This window comes from Candoia aspera, chromosome 5, assembly GCF_035149785.1.
Source record: "Candoia aspera isolate rCanAsp1 chromosome 5, rCanAsp1.hap2, whole genome shotgun sequence".
Classification (NCBI taxonomy): domain Eukaryota; kingdom Metazoa; phylum Chordata; class Lepidosauria; order Squamata; family Boidae; genus Candoia; species Candoia aspera.
Genome location: NC_086157.1, coordinates 104,344,353 through 104,366,347, shown reverse-complemented (window position 1 = coordinate 104,366,347; position 21,995 = coordinate 104,344,353). Strand labels below are relative to the sequence as shown.

The 21,995-nt window shown below is 40.4% G+C and overlaps 1 protein-coding gene across 1 annotated transcript in view; it reads right to left on the bottom strand.

Moving 5' to 3' along the window:
- MRE11 (MRE11 homolog, double strand break repair nuclease) overlaps positions 1–20,072 on the bottom strand; it is a 32,725-nt gene extending 12,653 nt beyond the window's left edge. The window contains exons 1-11 of the mRNA XM_063305876.1: positions 19,054–20,072; positions 18,213–18,304; positions 17,591–17,729; positions 16,632–16,792; positions 15,642–15,729; positions 14,709–14,850; positions 13,911–14,025; positions 11,504–11,689; positions 10,083–10,254; positions 5,921–6,001; positions 5,340–5,466 (exon numbers count right to left, since the gene is read on the bottom strand). Coding sequence (XP_063161946.1) covers positions 5,340–5,466; positions 5,921–6,001; positions 10,083–10,254; positions 11,504–11,689; positions 13,911–14,025; positions 14,709–14,850; positions 15,642–15,729; positions 16,632–16,792; positions 17,591–17,729; positions 18,213–18,232 — 1,231 coding nt within the window. The 5' untranslated portion in view covers positions 18,233–18,304; positions 19,054–20,072. The remainder of the gene's footprint in view (positions 1–5,339; positions 5,467–5,920; positions 6,002–10,082; positions 10,255–11,503; positions 11,690–13,910; positions 14,026–14,708; positions 14,851–15,641; positions 15,730–16,631; positions 16,793–17,590; positions 17,730–18,212; positions 18,305–19,053) is intronic.
- Between the last annotated feature and the right edge of the window lie 1,923 nt (positions 20,073–21,995).

Here is a 21,995-nt window from a genome sequence, read left to right as displayed (position 1 = left end):
CAGAAATAATGTAGTGGGGGAAGCAGGAGAGTAAGTCAAGGAATAAAACCATGGAGAGCAAGTGATATGCCTCAAACGAAGTTTTGAGAATATAAAAAAGATGAGAGGAACAAAACAGGACTGCTCCTTCACTTCTGAGATCAACAGGCAGACAAATCTATTGATCAAGAAGTGGAGAGCTACTGATCTTACAGACGAGTTTCTTATCTACATTCTGAGTGTCTTCAGCATGGTTAATAGGAATAATAAGCATTACAACTTTTTGCATGTTCAGTTATATGCAAGATGTTCTTTGTTAAATAAAATTAATTTGATTCTGCATTGTAGTGATATACCAAGTGAGACACTCTGAATTAATAAATGCTTGTTCTGAACAAGTACTTCAGCAAAGGATCGTTACCTTGTCGTGGTGCTGGGGCTTGAGCACCTCAATGATGCCATGAGCTAAACCGTGAAGGGCCACCCAAGACGGGAAGGTCATGACAGAGAGGTCAGACCAAATGCGATCCCTGGGGAAGGTAATGGCAACCCACCCCAGTATTCTTGCCGTGAAGACTAAATGGATCAGTACAACCAGAGATATGTCGGTATACCATCGGAAGATGAGACCCCCAGGTCGGAAGATGGTCAAAATGCTACTGGGGAGGAACAGAGGATGAGCTCAACTAGCCCCAGACGTGATGACGCAGCTAGCTCAAAGCCGAAAGGACGGCTAGCGGCCGACGGTGCTGGTGGTGAACGGCGAATCCGATGTTCTAAGGATCAACACACCATTGGAACCTGGAATGTAAGATCTATGAGCCAGGGCAAATTGGATGTGGTTATTGGTGAGATGTCAAGATTAAAGATAGACATCCTGGGCGTCAGTGAACTGAAATGGACTGGAATGGGCCACTTCACATCAAATGACCACCAGATCTACTACTGTGGACAAGAGGACAACAGAAGAAATGGAGTAGCCTTCATAATTAATAGTAAAGTGGCTAAAGCAGTGCTTGGATACAACCCAAAAAACGACAGAATGATCTCAATTCGAATTCAGGGCAAGCCATCTAACATCACAGTGATCCAAATATACGCCCCAACCACAAATGCTGAAGAAGCTGAAGTAGAGCAGTTCTATGAGGATCTGCAGCACCTACTGGACAACACGCCTAAAAGAGATGTTATTTTCATCACAGGAGACTGGAATGCTAAGGTGGGCAGTCAAATGACACCTCGAATTACAGGTAAGTATGGCCTGGGAGAACAAAATGAAGCAGGACATAGGCTGATAGAATTTTGCCAAGACAAGTCACTCTGCATAACAAACACTCTCTTCCAACAACCTAAGAGACAGCTTTATACATGGACTTCACCAGATGGACAACACCGAAATGAGATTGATTACATCCTTTGCAGCCAAAGGTGGCGGACATCTGTACAGTCGGTAAAAACAAGGCCTGGAGCTGACTGTAGTTCAGATCATGAACTTCTTCTTGCACACTTTAGGATCAGACTAAAGAGATTAGGGAAGACCCACAGATCAGCTAGATATGAGCTCACTAATATTCCTAAGGAATATGCAGTGGAGGTGAGGAATCGATTTAAGGGACTGGACTTAGGAGATAGGGTCCCAGAAGAATTATGGACAGAAGTTGGCAGCATTGTTCAGGAGGCGGCAACAAAATACATCCCAAAGAAAGAGAAAACCAAGAAGGCAAAATGGCTGTCTGCTGAGACACTAGAAGTAGCCCAAGAAAGAAGGAAAGCAAAAGGCAACAGTGATAGGGGGAGATATGCCCAATTAAATGCAAAATTCCAGAGGTTAGCCAGAAGAGATAAGGAATTATTTTTAAACAAGCAATGCGCGGAAGTGGAAGAAGACAATAGAATAGGAAGGACAAGAGACCTCTTCCAGAAAATTAGAAACATTGGAGGTAAATTCCAGGCAAAAATGGGTATGATCAAAAACAAAGATGGCAAGGACCTAACAGAAGAAGAAGAGATTCAACTTGTATGCAGAACACATCATGCGACAAGCTGGCCTTGAGGAATCCAAGGCTGGAGTTAAAATCGCTGGAAGAAACATTAACAATCTCAGATATGCAGATGATACCACTTTGATGGCTGAAAGTGAAGAGGAACTGAGGAGCCTTATGATGAAGGTGAAAGAAGAAAGTGCAAAAGCTGGCTTGCAGCTAAACCTCAAAAAAACCAAGATTATGGCAACCAGCTTGATTGATAACTGGCAAATAGAGGGAGAAAATGTAGAAGCAGTGAAAGACTTTGTATTCCTAGGTGCAAAGATTACTGCAGATGCTGACTGCAGTCAGGAAATCAGAAGACGCTTAATCCTTGGGAGAAGAGCAATGACCAATCTCGATAAAATAGTTAAGAGCAGAGACATCACACTGACAACAAAGGTCCGCATAGTTAAAGCAATGGTGTTCCCTGTAGTAACATATGGCTGCGAGAGCTGGACCATAAGGAAGGCTGAGCGAAGGAAGATCGATGCTTTTGAACTGTGGTGTTGGAGGAAAATTCTGAGAGTGCCTTGGACTGCAAGAAGATCAAACCAGTCCATCCTCCAGGAAATCAAGCCAGACTGCTCACTTGAGGGAATGATATTAAAGGCCAAACTGAAATACTTTGGCCACATAATGAGAAGACAGGACACCCTGGAGAAGATGCTGATGCTAGGGAGAGTGGAAGGCAAAAGGAAGAGGGGCCGACCAAGGGCAAGATGGATGGATGATATTCTAGAGGTGACGGACTCGTCCCTGGGGGAGCTGGGGGTGTTGACGACCGACAGGAAGCTCTGGCGTGGGCTGGTCCATGAAGTCACGAAGAGTCGGAAGCGACTAAATGAATAAACAACAACAACTGAACAAGTAAAACTGTATTCTTAGATTGTTAGGAATTAAGTCCCAGAGCAGCCTCTCCAAATTCTACAGAATTACAAAACCCTTTGACTATCATGGGATTCTTGTTTGAAACTTTTGCATAGAAGATGGAGAAGGATGAAAAGAAAGACATGTTTTCTGGGTCTCCCAGTGAGGAATGGACAGAGCAGCTGTGCCCGCGGGGTTAGTGGGCGGAGCTGACAACGCGGCAATTTTTTTCAGGCTCAGGCAGGTTTTCCTGAAGCCCAGAAATGTTCTCCAAGTAAAGGAGAACAGCTGGAATCATCCCATCTGTCCTCCGGATGGCTGCTCACAGCCAGAAGATTGCAAACAGCGTTTCGCGTTCGACTGGTAAGAGCTAGCTGTGAGGCAGGGACCTCGTCATTTTCCAAGCTGCGCTGTAGCCTTAAAGGGACACTAAGACTGGCCACCCCATTTCTAAATCACCCACTTTATGGTTTTTGTTTTTTGTTTTTTGTTTTTTAAGTATGCATAACCTAAAAGAGGCTTTCTACTGTGAGGAGAAGCTGGCTCTCTTGGTGTTTATCGTTATTTTTGGGATTACTTTTTAAAAAAATTCTTTTTTAAGTTTTGGACTTCATTTTCCTTCCAAATATAAAGGAGGATAGAGAGTAAACAATTGTCTTCCTGTTATTATTTTTGTATTAAATCTGAAGATATTAGCATTTTCCTACATGTTGAATCAGCTGATTTGAACCTTCAGCTTTCTGTTTCTACTTTCCCTTGGGCACTGTCTGCCTATCTCACTCTTGCTTGTGTAAATACATTCCAGAACTTTTCCATATCTTCGACTTTCACTGGTTAAGCTCTTAGGGGGCATTATAATCTACTGTGTGAGACATGGAAGATTTTAAACAGATTTCTTCTGACTTCTACCAAGCTTTTATGCAAGATATTCAGGACATCATGGAAAATATGTGCCATCAGGCTGGGGATGTGATGGATGAAATTGAGGAATTCAACAGTGACAGAAATGTTTCTTCTAAGAGTGAGATTGGGACTTCTATTGAGATGCTGAATGAAGATTGGATAGTGGACTTGGAGAAATTTAATGGAGAGAGAGATCTGCAAGCAATAAGTGAAACTGACTTCCTGGTGGAATGCCATGAAAACGAAGGGCTCATTATGTGTGGGAGGTTTTTTGAGGAGAAGTTGGAATTTTTGAGGGGGGCAGTTGGGCTGTTTGATTCTTTCAAGAGGAAAGCTCTGTGCACATTGTGGGGATATGTAAATGCTCTGGTTTATTTTGAAGTGGGATAAGGGTTGAAGAATGTTTACCTAGATTGCTTTAAGGATTCGAGTGATGTTATTTGCTTTTAAGGATTTGGATTAAGATAATTAGGGTATTAAAAAATGTTCATTTGGATGGCTTTAAGGATTTGATGTAAGGCTACTGTTTTGAATTGTTTTTGTTTTTTGGGTTTATTAGAATTAAGATTATTAAATTTGTTGTACTATTAACTATAATGGCAGACAATTTATGTGCTTTTTAGTTTGATTCTTATTATAGTAGACAGAAATGTATAGAATAGTAGTAGGAAGGGAATAATTAAATAAGTGTTATCTTTTGGGGGGAAGTTGTTTAGGAGGTCTATATGAAAGTTTTTTCTTTATTTTAATATAAGGGGGGGAGTAACTGTACTTAGTGATTTTTATAATGTGCTGAAGTGGAATGATTTATACAATAATGTGGTTTTGGTTTAATATTGAGAAAGAGATTATGGAAATTGTTGTATATCCTTGCTGTTAAAAGTCAGAAGTCACATCTTTCTGTAATTTTGAAAAAAAATTCTCTTGTGTTTTCACACCTTTTTAGTTCTTTTTTCCTTTTTTGTAGTTCGTTTTTTCATAGCTTTTATCCTTGTCTTGAAACTTAATAAAATTCTTTTTAAAAAAAGAAAGACATGTTTTCTGGTCCAAGTTATTCTGAAAGGAATCAATTTCCATTTGATTCAATATTTCTTTTAAATTGGAAGCACTATTTATACTAATGTTTCAAATAATTAAATAAAACCCATGCTAAACAGATGGTCCAGTTAGAAATAACGATTGGGAGCAAGATAGTATCTTGCTTTCAGTATCATGTTTATAAATTCACATCATTATGCACTTAGAGGACTACGCTACATGAAAAATAGATTCTCTTTTTAATGACTTTGGTCAGAAAGTTTTGAAGTTGCATTAAAACTATTTCATAGGTCATTATACTTATTCTCCACCCCCACCCCTGCATTTTTTTCCCCTCAGATTTACAAGGCCCTAATCCTTTTCTGAGGTGAGCACATTATATACCTTTTTTAAAATAACATCAATGTGAGAAGAAATAATTTTCCACAGAGCAAAGTCAATCTTTTATGGATATTATTTTTCCTAGTGACAATACTTACTACAAAAAAAATGGAAACCATAGACTTTTTTTTTTTTAACATTTACCATTTTTCTCTTTTTGCTCCCGACGCCTGAAAAAATGTATGATATCTTTCGGATTAGCCACCCTATCCATGTATTTCTGGCTGAAACGAACTATGCTGAAAGGTTCGAAGCCTCCACTGTAATCTACCTTCAAATCAAATAAGATAAAGTATGAGAGATGTGGGAATTTGCAATTAGACATCTGAAAATAATTAAAAATTCATCGGTTGAGTCTGATGTATTTATGAATATTTCACTAAGTTCATATGAATATTATAGCACATCCTATTTACTGTTAATAATGCACAGGAACACCGTGTACTACAGCTGGCACATCTGAAAATATATTCAACTTTAATGATTATGCATCTCCAAACAGCCAAGCAGCTTATAAAACTAGTACCTGTAAGGTCCTCAAGCCTCATCTCTAAGGCATATTTTACTGCTACTTAATTAAGCAAAATCTATCCCTTAAAAGATACATTAAACATGAAGAATTGTTTAAAAACCAACCAACCATTCTTGAAAAATTACTGCATTTGAAAGTGAGTTTAAACGAAACACTAGGTAGAAAGCTTCTGGTTTAAGGACCGCATTCTTACTCGTAATCTTATTAGAGGCTTCTCTGGTTGTTTCGGATTTCTAAGATGTTCTCTTTCTGAGTTTTCCAGCATCATTTCAACCTTGAAGAAAGAGACATAATTCGCTAAATGCAACATCTGTTCTTCTACCAGGTACCAATATATGCATAACATATATTAAAGCAAGCAACTTTTAAAGTTTTTTTAAAGCTTTTTTGCTTTTGGCACATATCTATTGGACTTAAGTCAAAACTACGTAACTGAGAAGCTACAAGATTGATTTCCAATTAAAATAGTACGAACAAACACAGAACAGTATTGGATGCATTATTCTTGTAATACTCTGAAAGCCACAGCAACATTAATATAGGCGACATAGCCTGCTTCTATTTACTGGACCCTCATCTTCTCATTTGGTAGGAACAGACAGCAAGTCTACCAACTATCTAGTCTACACCCAGAGAAATGCAAAGGAGAAGTGTTGCCAAAAGGTTTTAGAAGGCCTACAATAGAAAATCTTCAGCAAAGGATCGTTACCTTGTCGTGGTGCTGGAGCTTGAGCACCTCAATGATGCCATGAGCTAAACCGTGAAGAGCCACCCAAGACGGGAAGGTCATGACAGAGAGGTCAGACTAAATGCGATCCCTGGGGAAGGTAATGGCAACCCACCCCAGTATTCTTGCCGTGAAAACTAAATGGATCAGTACAACCAGAGATATGTCGGTATACCATCGGAAGATGAGACCCCCAGGTCGGAAGATGGTCAAAATGCTACTGGGGAGGAACAGAGGATGAGTTCAACTAGCCCCAGACGTGATGATGCAGCTAGCTCAAAGCCAAAAGGACGGCTAGCGGCTGACGGTGCTGGTGGTGAACGGCGAATCCGATGTTCTAAGGATCAACACACCAGTGGAACCTGGAATGTAAGATCTATGAGCCAGGGCAAATTGGATGTGGTTATTGGTGAGATGTCAAGATTAAAGATAGACATTTTGGGCGTCAGTGAACTGAAATGGACTGGAATGGGCCACTTCACATCAGATGACCACCAGATCTACTACTGTGGACAAGAGGACCACAGAAGAAATGGAGTAGCCTTCATAATTAATCGTAAAGTGGCTAAAGCAGTGCTTGGATACAATCCAAAAAACGACAGAATGATCACAATTCGAATTCAGGGCAAGCCATCTAGTGATCCAAATATACACCCCAATCACAGATGCTGAAGAAGCTGAAGTAGAGCAGTTCTATGAGGATCTGCAACACCTATTGGACAACACGCCTAAAAGAGATGTTATTTTCATCACGGGAGACTGGAATGCTAAGGTGGGCAGTCAAATGACACCTGGAATTACAGGTAAGCATGGCCTGGGAGAACAAAACGAAGCAAGACATAGGCTGATAGAATTTTGCCAAGACAATTCACTCTGCATAACAAACACTCTCTTCCAACAACCTAAGAGACGGCTTTATACGTGGACGTCACCAGATGGACAACACCGAAATCAGATTGACTACATCCGTTGCAGCCAAAGGTGGCGGACATCTACACAGTCGGTAAAAACAAGGCCTGGAGCTGACTGTAGTTCAGATCACGAACTTCTTCTTGCACAATTTAGGATCAGACTAAAGAGATTAGGGAAGACCCACAGATCAGCTAGATATGAGCTCACTAATATTCCTAAGGAATATGCAGTGGAGGTGAAGAATCGATTTAAGGGACTGGACTTAGTAGATAGGGTCCCGGAAGAACTATGGACAGAAGTTCGCAACATTGTTCAGGAGGCGGCAACAAAATACATCCCAAAGAAAGAGAAAACCAAGAAGGCAAAATGGCTGTCTGCTGAGACACTAGAAGTAGCCCAAGAAAGAAGGAAAGCAAAAGGCAACAGTGATAGGGGGAGATATGCCCAATTAAATGCAAAATTCCAGAGGTTAGCCAGAAGAGATAAGGAATTATTTTTAAACAAACAATGCGTGGACGTGGAAGAAGACAATAGAATAGGAAGGACAAGAGACCTCTTCTGGAAAATTAGAAACATCGGAGGTAAATTCCAGGCAAAAATGGGTATGATCAAAAACAAAGATGGCAAGGACCTAACAGAAGAAGAAGAGATCAAGAAAAGGTTGCAAGAATAAACAGAAGACCTGTATAGGAAGGATAACAGTATCAGGGATAGCTTTGACAGTGTGGTCAGTGAGCTAGAGCCAGACATCCTGAAGAGTGAGGTTGAATGGGCCTTAAGAAGCATTGCTAATGACAAGGCAGCAGGAGACGACGGCATCCCAGCTGAACTGTTCAAAATCTTGCAAGATGATGCTGTCAAGGTAATGCATGCTATATGCCAGCAAATTTGGAAAACACAAGAATGGCCATCGGATTGGAAAAAATCAACTTACATCCCCATACCAAAAAAGGGAAACACTAAAGAATGTTCAAACTATCGAACCGTGGCACTCACTTCACATGCCAATAAGGCAATGCTCAAGATCCTGCAAGGTAGACTTCAGCAATTCATGGAGCGAGAATTGCCAGATGTACAAGCTGGGTTTAGAAAAGGCAGAGGAACTAGGGACCAAATTGCCAATATCCGATGGATAATGGAAAAAGCCAGGGAGTTTCAGAAAAACATCTATTTCTGTTTTATTGACTATTCTAAAGCCTTTGACTGTGTGGACCATAACAAATTGTGGCAAGTTCTTAGCGGTATGGGGATACCAAGTCATCTTGTCTGCCTCCTGAAGAATCTGTATAACGACTAAGTAGCAACAGTAAGAACAGACCACGGAACAACAGACTGGTTTAAGATTGGGAAAGGAGTACGGCAGGGCCGTATACTCTCACCCTACCTATTCAACTTGTATGCAGAACACATCATGCGACATGCTGGGCTTGAGGAATCCAAGGCTGGAGTTAAAATCACTGGAAGAAACATTAACAATCTCAGATATGCAGATGATACCACTTTGATGGCTGAAAGCAAAGAGGAACTGAGGAGCCTTATGATGAAGGTGAAAGAAGAAAGTGCAAAAGCTGGCTTGCAGCTAAACCTCAAAAAAAACCAAGATTATGGCAACCAGCTTGATCGATAACTGGCAAATAGAGGGAGAAAATGTAGAAGCAGTGAAAGACTTTGTATTTCTAGGTGCGAAGATTACTGCAGATGCTGACTGCAGTCAGGAAATCAGAAGACGCTTAATCCTTGGGAGAAGAGCAATGACCAATCTCGATAAAATAGTTAAGAGCAGAGACATCACACTGACAACAAAGGTCCGCATAGTTAAAGCAATGGTGTTCCCCGTAGTAACATGTGGCTGCGAGAACTGGACCATAAGGAAGGCTGAGAGAAGGAAGATCGATGCTTTTGAACTGTGGTGTTGGAGGAAAATTCTGAGAGTGCCTTGGACTGCAAGAAGATCAAACCAGTCCATCCTCCAGGAAATAAAGCCAGACCGCTCACTTGAGGGAATGATATTAAAGGCCAAACTGAAATACTTTGGCCACATAATGAGAAGACAGGACACCCTGGAGAAGATGCTGATGCTAGGGAGAGTGGAGGGCAAAAGGAAGAGGGGCCGACCAAGGGCAAGATGGATGGATGATATTCTAGAGGTGACGGACTCGTCCCTGGGGGAGCTGGGGGTGTTGACGACCGACAGGAAACTCTGGCGTGGGCTGGTCCATGAAGTCACGAAGAGTCGGAAGCAACTGAACGAATAAACAACAACAGTAGAAACTATTAACAGCAGTATGCAATCTACAACCCCCAGGCTAAACACAGTCTCAAAAACTCTTTTTCGAGTCTCACAGAACCTTGACAGCAGCAACTGCCAAAAATTGGCAGCCGCATTTCTGCCATTTTGAAGTATAAAATACAAAAAATTGTAACATGACCCTTAAAATAAGCTTAACTCAGTTAAAAAAAAAGAAAAAGGTGATTGTCCTGCATCGCAAGCCCTCAGCTGAAAAAGTTGTCCCCCATTGGTATTTGTGATCATAACAATGTGTGTGTCCATGTGTGTGCAAGTGCAGAACAATGAAACGTGGAAGCCAATGAAGAAAAATCCTTTTGTTTAAGAAGAACTCCACTTACCTGACACTGACTTCTACCTAGCGCAACATCCAATCCTATACTGAGCGCAATACCGAGACCTGTATACAATTTATTTTTTTTAAGTTACCTTCTCCATGCAGAAATCTTGTATTACTTGTGCAACGTTTGGGTTGTCTGGGTGAAAGATGTCCAGGTGGTCAGCCAAAACAATGTCTTCAATGTAGAAAGGCCGTACGGTCTGGAGAGGAATCTTCTGCATCTTCATTTTTTTGTCTTTGATGCACAGCAAGCCAACATGTCTGGGAGGCATTGAACAAAGCTGTTTAAATCTTGACAGTGTAGCAGAACTTCAGAATATTCACAGAACTTGGCAGAAAGCCATTACAGTAATAATGGAACCCTGTCCATGGCTAAGAACTCCCACCTATAGACATCAAAAAGCCAGCCCTAAGCTTTACATAAATGTATATGGAAGTAACCCTCTTACATCTTATAACTGCATTATATCAGTGCAACTGATGTGGCTTTTTGTGTTCAATACTGTAACTAGAAGTAAATTAGCTTGTTGCTTACATTTATATTCTGCCCATCCTCTAAGCAGATAAAGACTACTTCCATATTGTTATCCCCCTTTTGACTATCTTAACGATCTTGGGACAGACACTGAACTGAGAAAAAGGCCTTCTCCAAAGCCACCCAGTGAGCTGCTGCATCAATTATAAAGAGCGTATAAGGATATAACTTTCCCGGGTAAAAACAGAACTAGATATGAGAGAGATTTCTGCAATTCATCTTCTCTTCCACAGTTTCTTGAGGAGAGAAAAACTGTGGTTAAGTCTGCTTCCCAAATTTAGAAGACAGAGGCATCTGCTGAACATCCCCAAATCCCTGAGTGGCCTGTTGCGAAGCCAGATGTACAATTAGTTTCTTTGCCTACCAGGTTTCACTCTGAAAACTCAGATTCCATGCAATTCATGGCACAGGGATTATTTTTAGCAGATGGGTTTCTATTTTTTAGAATTTACTAGTGGCATCAGTGAGGAAGGTTCTTGGGAAGCATTGCTTTTTAGGCAAGTCTTTCTGGCTATACTGCTTTTTATCAGTCTAAATCTATTCTTGAATGGTCAGTCAACTAGGAGACACTCGGTAGATAAAGCTTTCTCCTTTCCAATGAATCTGTCAGTTAGCATGCAACATTTTAAGACCAAGAACTATACTACATTTGGGGAATCAGTGTAGTAAGTAAGTTACTAGCCCTTAGGTAAGTTACTAATTAGTCAGGGTGGCTTCAATATTGTGACAATGGAGAATGCCATCTGTCCCAGAGACACTGCTTTCAGATTTGCTTTGAATTATCCTTCTGGTAAGGACAATAGAACCAAGATGTTCAGAAGGAAGCAAAACTCATCATTCTGAGATTCGTCAAGAATGAAAGGGACACGGTGTTTCATCTTAAGGACATGCTCATAGGGTATAGACAAGCAAAAAGGCTCCCATACATTTTTACTGAATATACAATGCAAATTACTGAAAAACATAAGAACATACTTTCTGGCAGCTTCCCCTGGTGACAAAGAAGTAACCACCGAACTTCCTGGCTGAGAAACATAGAAAAGTTGTTGCTCATTTCTGGTTGGAGATATTTTACATTCATGCTCATGACCCCAAATCACAAGATCAATGAAATCATCTAGAAACTGTTCTGGAATATAGTTTGTGGCGCCGTGTTTACTCCTGTGCCAAAGAAAACAAACACAACAGCAAAAAATGAAAACAGTATTTTGCAAACAATAAAACTGAAGTACCCAATTTTAAATATGGCATCTGTTATCACATTCTCACTGTTCCAGACATGACTATTAGCTATCAAAATGCAAGAGAAGGCAAAAGAAAATGTTGCTGCAGAAACAAATCTTCCTCCTTTTGAGTAAAAATATTGAAGTAAGGCCATCATGGTAGATTTTGCTTTCAGAAGTACTGCCTTGCAATGATGTTCCCAGGTTAGAGCATGGTTAAATAAAATGCCCAGATAACTAAAATTCTCTACATGTGTTATTATATGATCTTGAATTTTCCAGATGTACTTTTTAACTTTTTTTCCAAAAACCAGAATTTTAGTTTTATCATAGTCACTTTGTAATTGATTTTCTTGGCAATACCTAACTAGTGCCTCACGTAGGTGTTTTAAGTGTATTATATAATATTTATTAAATATCTTATTTGTTAAACTGTTTTATCTAATGCCAAGTTCAGATTATATTTGTAACTTGCTTTTGGGATTTTGGCCATAAATAAAATTGATTTAAAATAAAATGTTAGATTCCCGTATCTATAGCTACAATCCCACCTAAGCCTCAAAACATGTAAAATTAGTTTGCTGTTCTCATTCTAAAATTGGTTTGCCACACTGAAAATTATGACACCTATCAGACTCAATGGCCTTGTTCAACCCCAGAGACAGATCATCCCTGGGGTACAAGTAAGCAAAGATGAGAACAAACAAAGGTGGATGACATAACTAAGGACAGGCTATGGGTTCAGGATCCAGATGTCTCTGTAAATAAGGAGTCTCATGGATTCTTCCTGCCAGCAGTGCTAAAGGAAGGGCATTAAAGCGGGCTCTGGAAAATGCCCATCTATATTTGTTTAGGGTTAGACTGTATAGGTACCCCACGTAGAGGGCTTGCAGCTATCTAACATTTGGTGATAGAATTCAGGAGCACTGGTGATATCATTTTGGCGACCAAGGTTCCTAATTCTTTTACTATTGATTTAGCCTTCTCCAGGGTTAATTGGCCTAAATACTCAGGAGAGAGGCCAAGACTGCAAAGTTCTTCTATACTGGTATGGTGCCAATGAGATTGGTAGCTGTCTGACAACAGCAGAGGCAACAGACCTGTAGGGTCAAACATGATTCTGAGCCCTGAGATTAGAATCCTGGTCCAGGCCTAGGCCTTAATCCTTGGCATGTTAGCTTTAAGCCTCAAGACTGCATTAGGGGTACATTTTGGGTTACTGAACAAAGTCCTAAGGAAATCTGAATGGTTTCATAAGCCCTTAAGTTTGTGTGTGGGCCAAGCTGTATCCCAGTTGGGCAACTGTTTTAGCCATAATCAATTTGATTGTTACTGGAATGTAATTTGCTTCCTGTTCCTATAAAATTTAGTTACAGGTAGTCCTCATTTAGCAACTGCCCCATTTAGCAACCATTTACAGTTACAACAGTGATGAAAAAGTAACTTTGCGACCAAACCTTGCATTTACAACCTTCACAGGTCTGTAAAGCAAAGGAAAGCTGAAGTAACTTGCTCTAATTCTGAAATTGCTGGAAATATTTGTTTGTTTATTTATTTATCCAATTTGTCCCCGCCCATCTCCTCCCATCGGGGGACTCTGGGCGGTTTACAACAATTGATTAAAACAACAATAATAAAATATACAGTATAGAATTACAATAATAAATAATATAAATAAGAGTAAAGATAAAAAGTCCAAGTGGTGAAAGAATCTAAAAACAGTCCAAGTGTGGGAGGAGTGGTCTATAGCAGCCATCCCCATGTAGCTCTGTTCCCCTCCCCGCCCCAAGCGAGGCGGCAGAGCCAGGTCTTCAGACTCCGCCGAAAGGCCAGGAGCGATGGGGCCCATCTCACCTCTGGGGGCAGCATGTTCCACAGGGCAGGAGCTACTGCAGAGAAGGCATGCTTCCTGGACCCCGCCAGATGAAATTCTCCTACAGACAGGGTCCGGAGCATGGCCTCTCTGCATGATCGGGTGGGACGGGCTGATGTAATGTCTGTCTTCCCTTTCCCTCATTTGGCTTTTCTCAAGTTAATTAATGCAGTTCATATTTGTTTGGCCATCCAAGAACAATAAGATTTCAGTGATTTAATTTTAAATTGGAATGAAACAAGTGGAAAGAGTTCGGATTTCTTGCCGTACTAAACAGCAGCTGTACCTGTTCTGATGAATCACAAACAGATTAAACCACCTGTCTTCATCTTCTTTTGGTCTCAACATGGTTACTTGTTTATTCACAAACATTCGATATAGCCTTTCATCGGGGACAGATCCTAGAAGAGAAAAATGCAATGGGCTTTTAGTGGTCAACCATGCAGAAAATTACACAATTGAGTAGTGAGGGTTAGTATTTAGATAACATATGAAATCATTATGCAATTTGCTACTTGCAGATATACATCCTGAAGCAAGTTCAATCTTTTGCCGGCCGAACAGTCAGCTTGCAAAATGAAGAAAGCCTTTTCTGTTGGAAAATCATTCCCCCAGAGATTAGACTGACCCTGTCAGCCTTCTGCAAGGCCTTAAAGATAAACTGGGCTTGGGGATCCAGCTGTGTGGCAAAGCCTGTGCAATGGTTGTGTTGATTTGCTGTTGATGGTTTAGTTTTTATCTTGGCTGTTAATTGTGTGTGTGTTGTTGTCTTTACTGATCTAGTTTCTTTTTATGGTGTTTTTAACTGTTATTAGCCACCCGGAATCATGATTTTTTCTGAGGCTTTGCACTCAGAAAGGGTTATCTCACAAAATTTTGCACTTGAAATAGTTTGAAATAAAATATTTTCACGCACCTAATCAATCTTACATGGATCAAATCCTGCTGCTCCTCTTCCTAATTCTAACCCTCAAATTACAAAATAAAAATTCAATTCAACGTCTTTATTCTTTTTTCCATTTTTGGAGATCTAGTTGTATATCCAAAATACCATGCCCAGATTAAAGATGTGCAAAAATCTTACCTAGTCCATAAAGAGCAATCTTTGAATTTCCTTTCTGAAGCAAAACAGGGCTAATTTGTATTTTCTCCATAGATGGTGAACGTCCAAAATGATTAACAAGCCCTGCACAACTTAAAATATCCAAGGCACAAAGAGCATCTGCCTGTAGATATTGAGTATAAGAATATCAAAGATGGAATTTGTGACACATCAATTTTGTTCAATCCACAACACATAAAGCATTAAAACCAGAATGTGTGCATATACATAAATTAAAAAGTATACTTTGCATATTATTATTGCAGTTTCTCAGACAAATGATAGATGACAAATAAATGTGTTTTTTTTCCTGTATTAAATAGCCTCTAAAAGTCTTTGATGTCTCAAAAGTAGGGAAAACATAAAAGTGATGGCAGGCTATGCAAAGTGGCATTGCAAATACCTTCTAATCTGCTTTTCCTTCACCAGATTAAAATGACCTCTGAACAAAAAACAGAAATGGAACTAATTACTGTATTTTCCCCCAAACTAACAACACCTCACAAGTAAAATATGCAAAGACAGTATGGTAAAAGAAGTTTAATTTTAAAAACCTGGTGGATTTATTAAAGAGACTAAGTCAATTATACAAAAATATTTATATGCTTTTACTATCAGGAAGTTATATTTTATCCTGTGCTAGAACATAAACCATGTACTACATCAAATACTATGTTTATCTTCTATGCTTTCTTAATCATAATCCACATAAACTTGACAACATGTTTAAGAAATCTATCTGTAGCCTACCAAACACTTGATATAGAATACAAGATAATTCATGCTTAATTTCACTAACAGATTTTAATACAGTTTTGATGGATTGTAATTTTTATACTCTTGGCTATCTTCCTAAAAAATTACCAGCATAATTAATAAAGCTATTGGTCTTCTTTCACCCTTTAGCATTCTTACCCCTGTGGGATCATCATGGTTGCCATGAATACTAAAAACTGGAATAGAAATGTTGAGATTTTCATCTTGGTAGTTCACCCATGGAAACCTAGACAGGTCAACAAGTTTAAAGCAAGCAAAAATATTACTGCATCATCATTTCCAACATGCAGCTAAACTGTAGAGGAATGTATTTTCTTTACGTATAAACCTTATAGGCTGAATTCAGAATCATGAAGCTCTTGATGCTCCCTGAGCTTGGTTGTTTGGTTACACACCTTTTATTACCAAACTAGGTAACATAATCAGTGACAGAGAGTTTGGGGTTTGCTACCTGTATATATATAGTGGTTTGCTCTGCCACTAAATTAGGCAGCAAACCCCACTCTCATTCATACTGGTTATGTTACCTAGTTGGGTAATGAAATGTCTGCAAGCAAACAACCAAACTGAGATCCCCAAGAATTCCACAGTTCAACCCTGTGCTACATATACTCTCTTCTACTGAATTTACAAATTTCAGGAATGGAATAGAATTCATTTCATAAATTCTCTGCTTGAAAAACAGGGATGAGATATATTTTACGGATTGCTCCTTGAACTTAAAAGCTGCTCAGGAACTTTGAGATATCGTTTAGTACATATAGGAAGAGAAGTGCAAAGCTACAGGGGGCAGAGAAGTAGAAAAAAAGGCACTTCTCCCATTTTGGCTCCTTTCATGAATGGAAGGGGTTTTTGTTTGCAGGCTACAAAGCCAGTGCAGCAGAACTTCAGGGCAAAAATCAAGAGCTCCATTAAGCAGACTAAACAAGAGAACTCCAAGTGCAATAATAATGCAACCCACAATTAAAGTGTACAGTACAGCATTGTCCAGAGTAAGCACCACTAAATCAGTACAAAGGACAAACTGGATCTAACTTTCTTAAGAAAGTTATTCACAGTTCAGTTACAGCTGCAATTCAGTTACAATCAGTTATTTACAAAAAGCTGAATTTAGTATAGTTTACTTACTTGCTAAAGCCAAAATTAACTGACTGGTCACTCAGAATTTCAAACTGTACAGGACGGTCACCCATGCAATATTTTCTTAGTAATTCAAAACATGTATATAGTGTTTTCCTGGAAGGCTTGTTTTCATGAAAGAGATCTCCACCTAATAAAATGAAGTCCACCTATAGAGAGATTTTTTTTGGTATGTTACTATTAGGTATTCATTTTTTCTCAAAAAGATAGTAGATTTCTAAAACTGGTTCAACTAACCAAATGTGCCTTTTCCTGGGAATAGACATGGCTACTTTAAGGAGCTGCAGGCAAGCACTAGGTTTGCAGCCACTCCAAAATGCCTTTTGGCCTATGAATCCTAAATGCTGCATCTTCCATGCCTCTAAATCCTAACTGCATCTGAGGTCCTTCTATGGCTCAAAAATATGAAGAAAATAAAACAGATAGTAGTCCTTTCTAGAATTTGGCAGGTTTTATTTTCAGTCCTCACTGAAGTGCCCAACATTATAAAATAAGTTACTAAGTTAATTAAAGAAGTAAGATTAAGTACATCTTATACTGAAAATAGAAAAGAACTGAAGACGAAAAAGTGGACTCAGACATGGTTATGTTGTAAAACTTCACTTAACAGTGAATTTAATTGTTCCACTATCTGCAATTAATGACTTATGAACAGTCAACATTCCTGCATATCTTAAAACTAATTTTATTTATCTGTTTATAAGATTATTAACTGATCTCAAGAGATTCTAGGTGGTATACAAATATAAATTACAACCTGCCATGGTTAATTTTTCATTACTGCCCCAGTCCTCACTGACTGTATAATTGGCTCAAGTTGGTTCTCCTTTCACAATGCCATGGATGCCAATATTTGTCTAATATGCAATTAATGTCCTAACAATAATTTCTAGGAAATATGTGACCTTTCAGTGGTAGTTTTGTTAAGTGATTTCAAAGTGGCTTGCCTCATTATCTTGAGCAAGGTTCAATATTTCATCAAAAGTTACAAAAGTATCATTTCCACGGGAAGCATCCTTCTCCAAATACCCAAGGTGAATGTCTGTAGCAACTAAAATTTTAAATGTGTCTTTTTCTTCTTCATCTCTAAAGTGAAGAGAGAGACAGAAAAAATGCAAAATGGTTATCATTTACTGTTTCAGCAGTAAATGCATTATTTACTGTTTCAGCTCTATAACACAATGAGGTATTTTGTAAAGTTATAGATTACATTCCTCAAATGCTACATTGTTCATTTTATGGGATTTATAGACTTATAGGGAACAACTGGGCCTTTAAAAGCTTTACCTGCTATGTTTCTATAATTAATTCCATCTCTGTGTGACTTAGAAGAACCTTTAATTATCTGAATTATTTCTTACAGCACATCTGCAGTTCTAAGACAGCACAGGGTTTTGTTTTGCATTATTGGTTTAAATTACAGAAAAAATATTCTTTGTATCCCTTATATTCAGCTAGTTTTCATTCTTAGCACTGGTGAGGTGACAGTAAATCATAGGAAAACCACAGTTAGCAAAACAGATGACCAAATCTCTTCCCCAAATGATATGAACATCATGGAAAATTTACCTGGAAGTGATAGAACTCATCTCCACAATCTCCTAAATATTCAGAATGTCTCAAAAATCCAAATGACTAAAAAACAGATTCTCAGTCAAGACCTATGAACAGCCATATAGAGAAAAACATTAGGGTGATAAACATTTTGTCAAATGATTGTAATTTATTGCTTAAAAGCTAATTTTCCATTCAACAAAAAACTCAGTCTGGTGCATAGAAAAATAAAAAGCCAAGAGTCTACATACCCAAGAAAACTCCAAGGCAGCTGTGATTTTAGCTTTTATCACTATCACATTTTTGGTTTTTTGCAAAAAGCACTAAAACCACATGGTTGCTGCCTTTGATTTTTTCAAAAGGAAAATCCCAAAGGATTTGGGGATTTTGTAGGAGGAGAGTTCAAAAAACTGTCTGTGGGAACAACAGTTCGGTGCTGCAAAACCTTTCTGCAGAAATTGAGCAGGGAAAGGACAAACCAATCTTTCTTTTCTTCCCCTTCTCTTATTTTACTATGAAGGAAAGGGTCATTCTCTTTTACATACAATGGGACTTTGTAGGAGGAGGCAAGAGGAAGGGGTTGCTTTCATTTTTTCCAAAAGAGCAACCTGACACACTCCATTCCATTTGCAGGGCTTGGGGAGGACAGAAGGGAGACCTGTCAATAAAGGGATTAGGTATTAAGCCTAGCCAAAATCTGAGAGCCAATTTGGTGTAGTGGTCAAGGTACCAGGCTAGAAGCTGGGAGACCATGAGTCTTGCCTTAGGCACAAAGCCAGCTGGGTGACCTTGGGCCAGTCACTCTCTCTCTCAGCCCTAGGAAGCAGGCAATGGCAAGCCACTTCCAAAACCTTACCAAGAAAACTGCAGGGACTAGCCCAGGCAGTCACCAGGAGTCAATGCTAACTCAAAGGCACCTATATGCACACACACACACCTCTTTGGAAAGAGGCAACACAGAAACAGCAAATCATATGGAGGTCCACCTCTTCTGAAGCAGAGACATTGTGTTGAGTTCTTGGCATGATAAGCAATTGGTCCAATTAATGAATGATCTCAGTGGACTGACACGCATACATCCGGTAGATGGGATGACTGGTCTCTACATAATCGCTGAGAAGGATTTGTACTATTTCAGTAAAACTGGAAATTATCATACACTTTCCACAGAGTTAAATCATGCACACAATTAAAATGCAACGGGAACCAAAACCTGAGAGAATAAACAACTTCCCAAACAGGCAATCCAACAAGTAAACCTTGCTTCCTATAATTCCTATAACACAATTTTTAATTCATATAGCATAATTCCAATATAACATAATGTATGAATTTATAATTTATATATAATTCCTATAACAGGAATAAGACTAGCCAAAATCTTTGTTCTGTACTGAAAAGGAGACAATGCTGGGCCACGATTTAATCTGCTCTGCAGAAAACATATCCCATGCAGTGTCCGGCCAGCAAACTCTTCCATGACTAGCCCATTTTTTGGAAAGAAGAACAGAGAGGCTGGCTTCAAACCAAATGCTTCACCATGTCGGTGGAAGACGCAGCATTCCCACAACATGCTAAACTTGGGCTGAGTTAACCTTGGTTGGCTTTCTCATGCTGGGCAGCCCTACCCAAGAACTGTGTCAAACCCAAACAACCCAGCAGAGACATGACGAGCCATCTCCTCTGGGGGTGAGCCATCTTCTGGCACCCTGGGCTGGAATAACCCCTCTATCGCACCCAAGGGCGGGCGAGCAACTCCTTCAGACGACAAGAAAGGCAGAACCGCGACTCCTGCAGAGACACTGCAGGCAGCCTCCTCGCTCTGGCTCGGGGCTCCGGCGGTTCTTCGTCACCAGGCCCATTTCGTCCCGCCTAGCAGCAGGACAGAGAGAGGAGGCCACCCCCGCGCCTCACCCCGCCGCCCCGCAAACTCCCCACCGACCCACACAGCTCACCCGACTTTCACTTTCCATTCTTCCCCGCCCTCTCCCGCGAGCGCCAGCAACCACTTCTCGCGAGAACTGTCCAACTCCCGCCCTTCCCCACGAGGTCCCTGTGGCCCAACACCCGCAATCAATTCTCACTGCGCAGCCGCAGCCGCTTCCGGAGATAGGTAGCCCCGAAGAAGGCCGGAAGTGTCCTAGACGGGAGGGGAGCGAGGCCTGCCGGGGCGGTGGAGGAGCAGATGCTGCAGCCGCCTGCTCTCCGTGCAACTCTGGGTTTCCTTCAGATGCAGCTTGCCCTGGAGCCAAGGAGGTTTTGAAGCGTATATGCCGAGAATTATATTTATCCCACCGCTGCGTGCATGCATTTATTTATCTGTGCGTGTCTAAGTCTCTGTCTCCTGGATGCCCGTGAGGCTAATTTGAGTCACCTTAAAGGTAGGGCTGGCTCCTTGGGTTAGCAGGTCGTTTGAATCCTGCCCGTGGGGTGGCGTGGCTGGGCTGCAGACCGTTATGTCTGAAGGGAACCAGTGGTGATTCCTTCAGCAAAGCCTGGCTTGGCGTCCTTGGTGGACACCCCTCGATGTAAAACACCCCGATGTGTCTGTTGCCTTCATCTGGGCGTGTTCAGTGCTGCTTAGCTGTGTAGGACTGCCAGCCCTACGAGGGAGTCCAGACAGGAAACCAAAATCATGAGTACCAACACTACCGTTATTGTAAGGTTACAGTAACAGGATCTTGCAAGTCTGAAAACGCTTCTCCCCTCCCTCGTTTTACTTTCCTGAGAACTAGGGAGGGACCCTTCTGAGACGGTTCCTCCACCTCCCCCCTCATTTGGGCTCAGATGCCTCTTATCAGACTCGGCTTAATACCTAATCCCCTTATTTGACAGGTCTGTCCTCCCCAAGCCCTGCAAATGGAATGGACTATGTCAGGTTGCTCTTTCATAAAAAATGAAAGCAGCCCCTTCCTCTTGCCTCCTCCTACAGAGTCCCATTGAATGTAAAAGAGAATGACCCCTTCTCTTTTCCTTCATAGTAAAATAAGAGAAGGGGGAGAAAAAAAAGATTGGTTTGTCCTTTCCCTGCTCTATTTCTGCAGAAAGGTTTTGCAGTACCTGTGGCTCTTCCTCCTGTCTCCCAAGGTTATTCTCCCATCCCATTACATTGATTTACTGCCATGGTAGGTTGCGAATATGATGTTTTATTTAGGGATCCATAGCTTTTGGTGGTATAATTTAGAGAGTCGGCCACCATCTCTCTAAATTATACCCTCAGCTTGGCTCAAGCTTTGCACAGTGTAAGAATATGGAGAGATTTGCTGAAAAATGTCTTGAACACCAAGAAAAACAAATCATTCAGTACCCTGAGGTAAACGCCCTTGAGGCCCTAATAATGATGCTAAAGTTTAAATTCTCTTTTTTTTTCCTCCTCCTTCCAGGTGGGACTAGTAGTACTTTTGTCCTAGGGAAGAAATCTTGCTCTGTAAAAGGCAGTGAGGAAAAAGACAACCTTACAATAGTTGAACTTACGGGAATTCTAGAGAGGGGCAGGCAGCCTTTTGTTTATTATTATTATTATTATTATTATTATTATTTCAATTTTTGCCACCGCCCATCTCCCCCCACAAGAGGGACTCTGGGCGGTTTATCCCAAAGATATATTTAAGCCATCTGAGACCACACATCCCTCATGAAATGGACTTGAGCCCAACCTGTGTGCCCCTTTTCCCCAAGTTGGCAGAGGCCTGACAAGTTCCTCACGAATCGTAGTGGTAGTACAACCCCTAGGAGATTGCTGGACCTTAGAGAAGCAAACCTTAATCCCTCCAGCACATTGATGCTTTAGACTTTGAA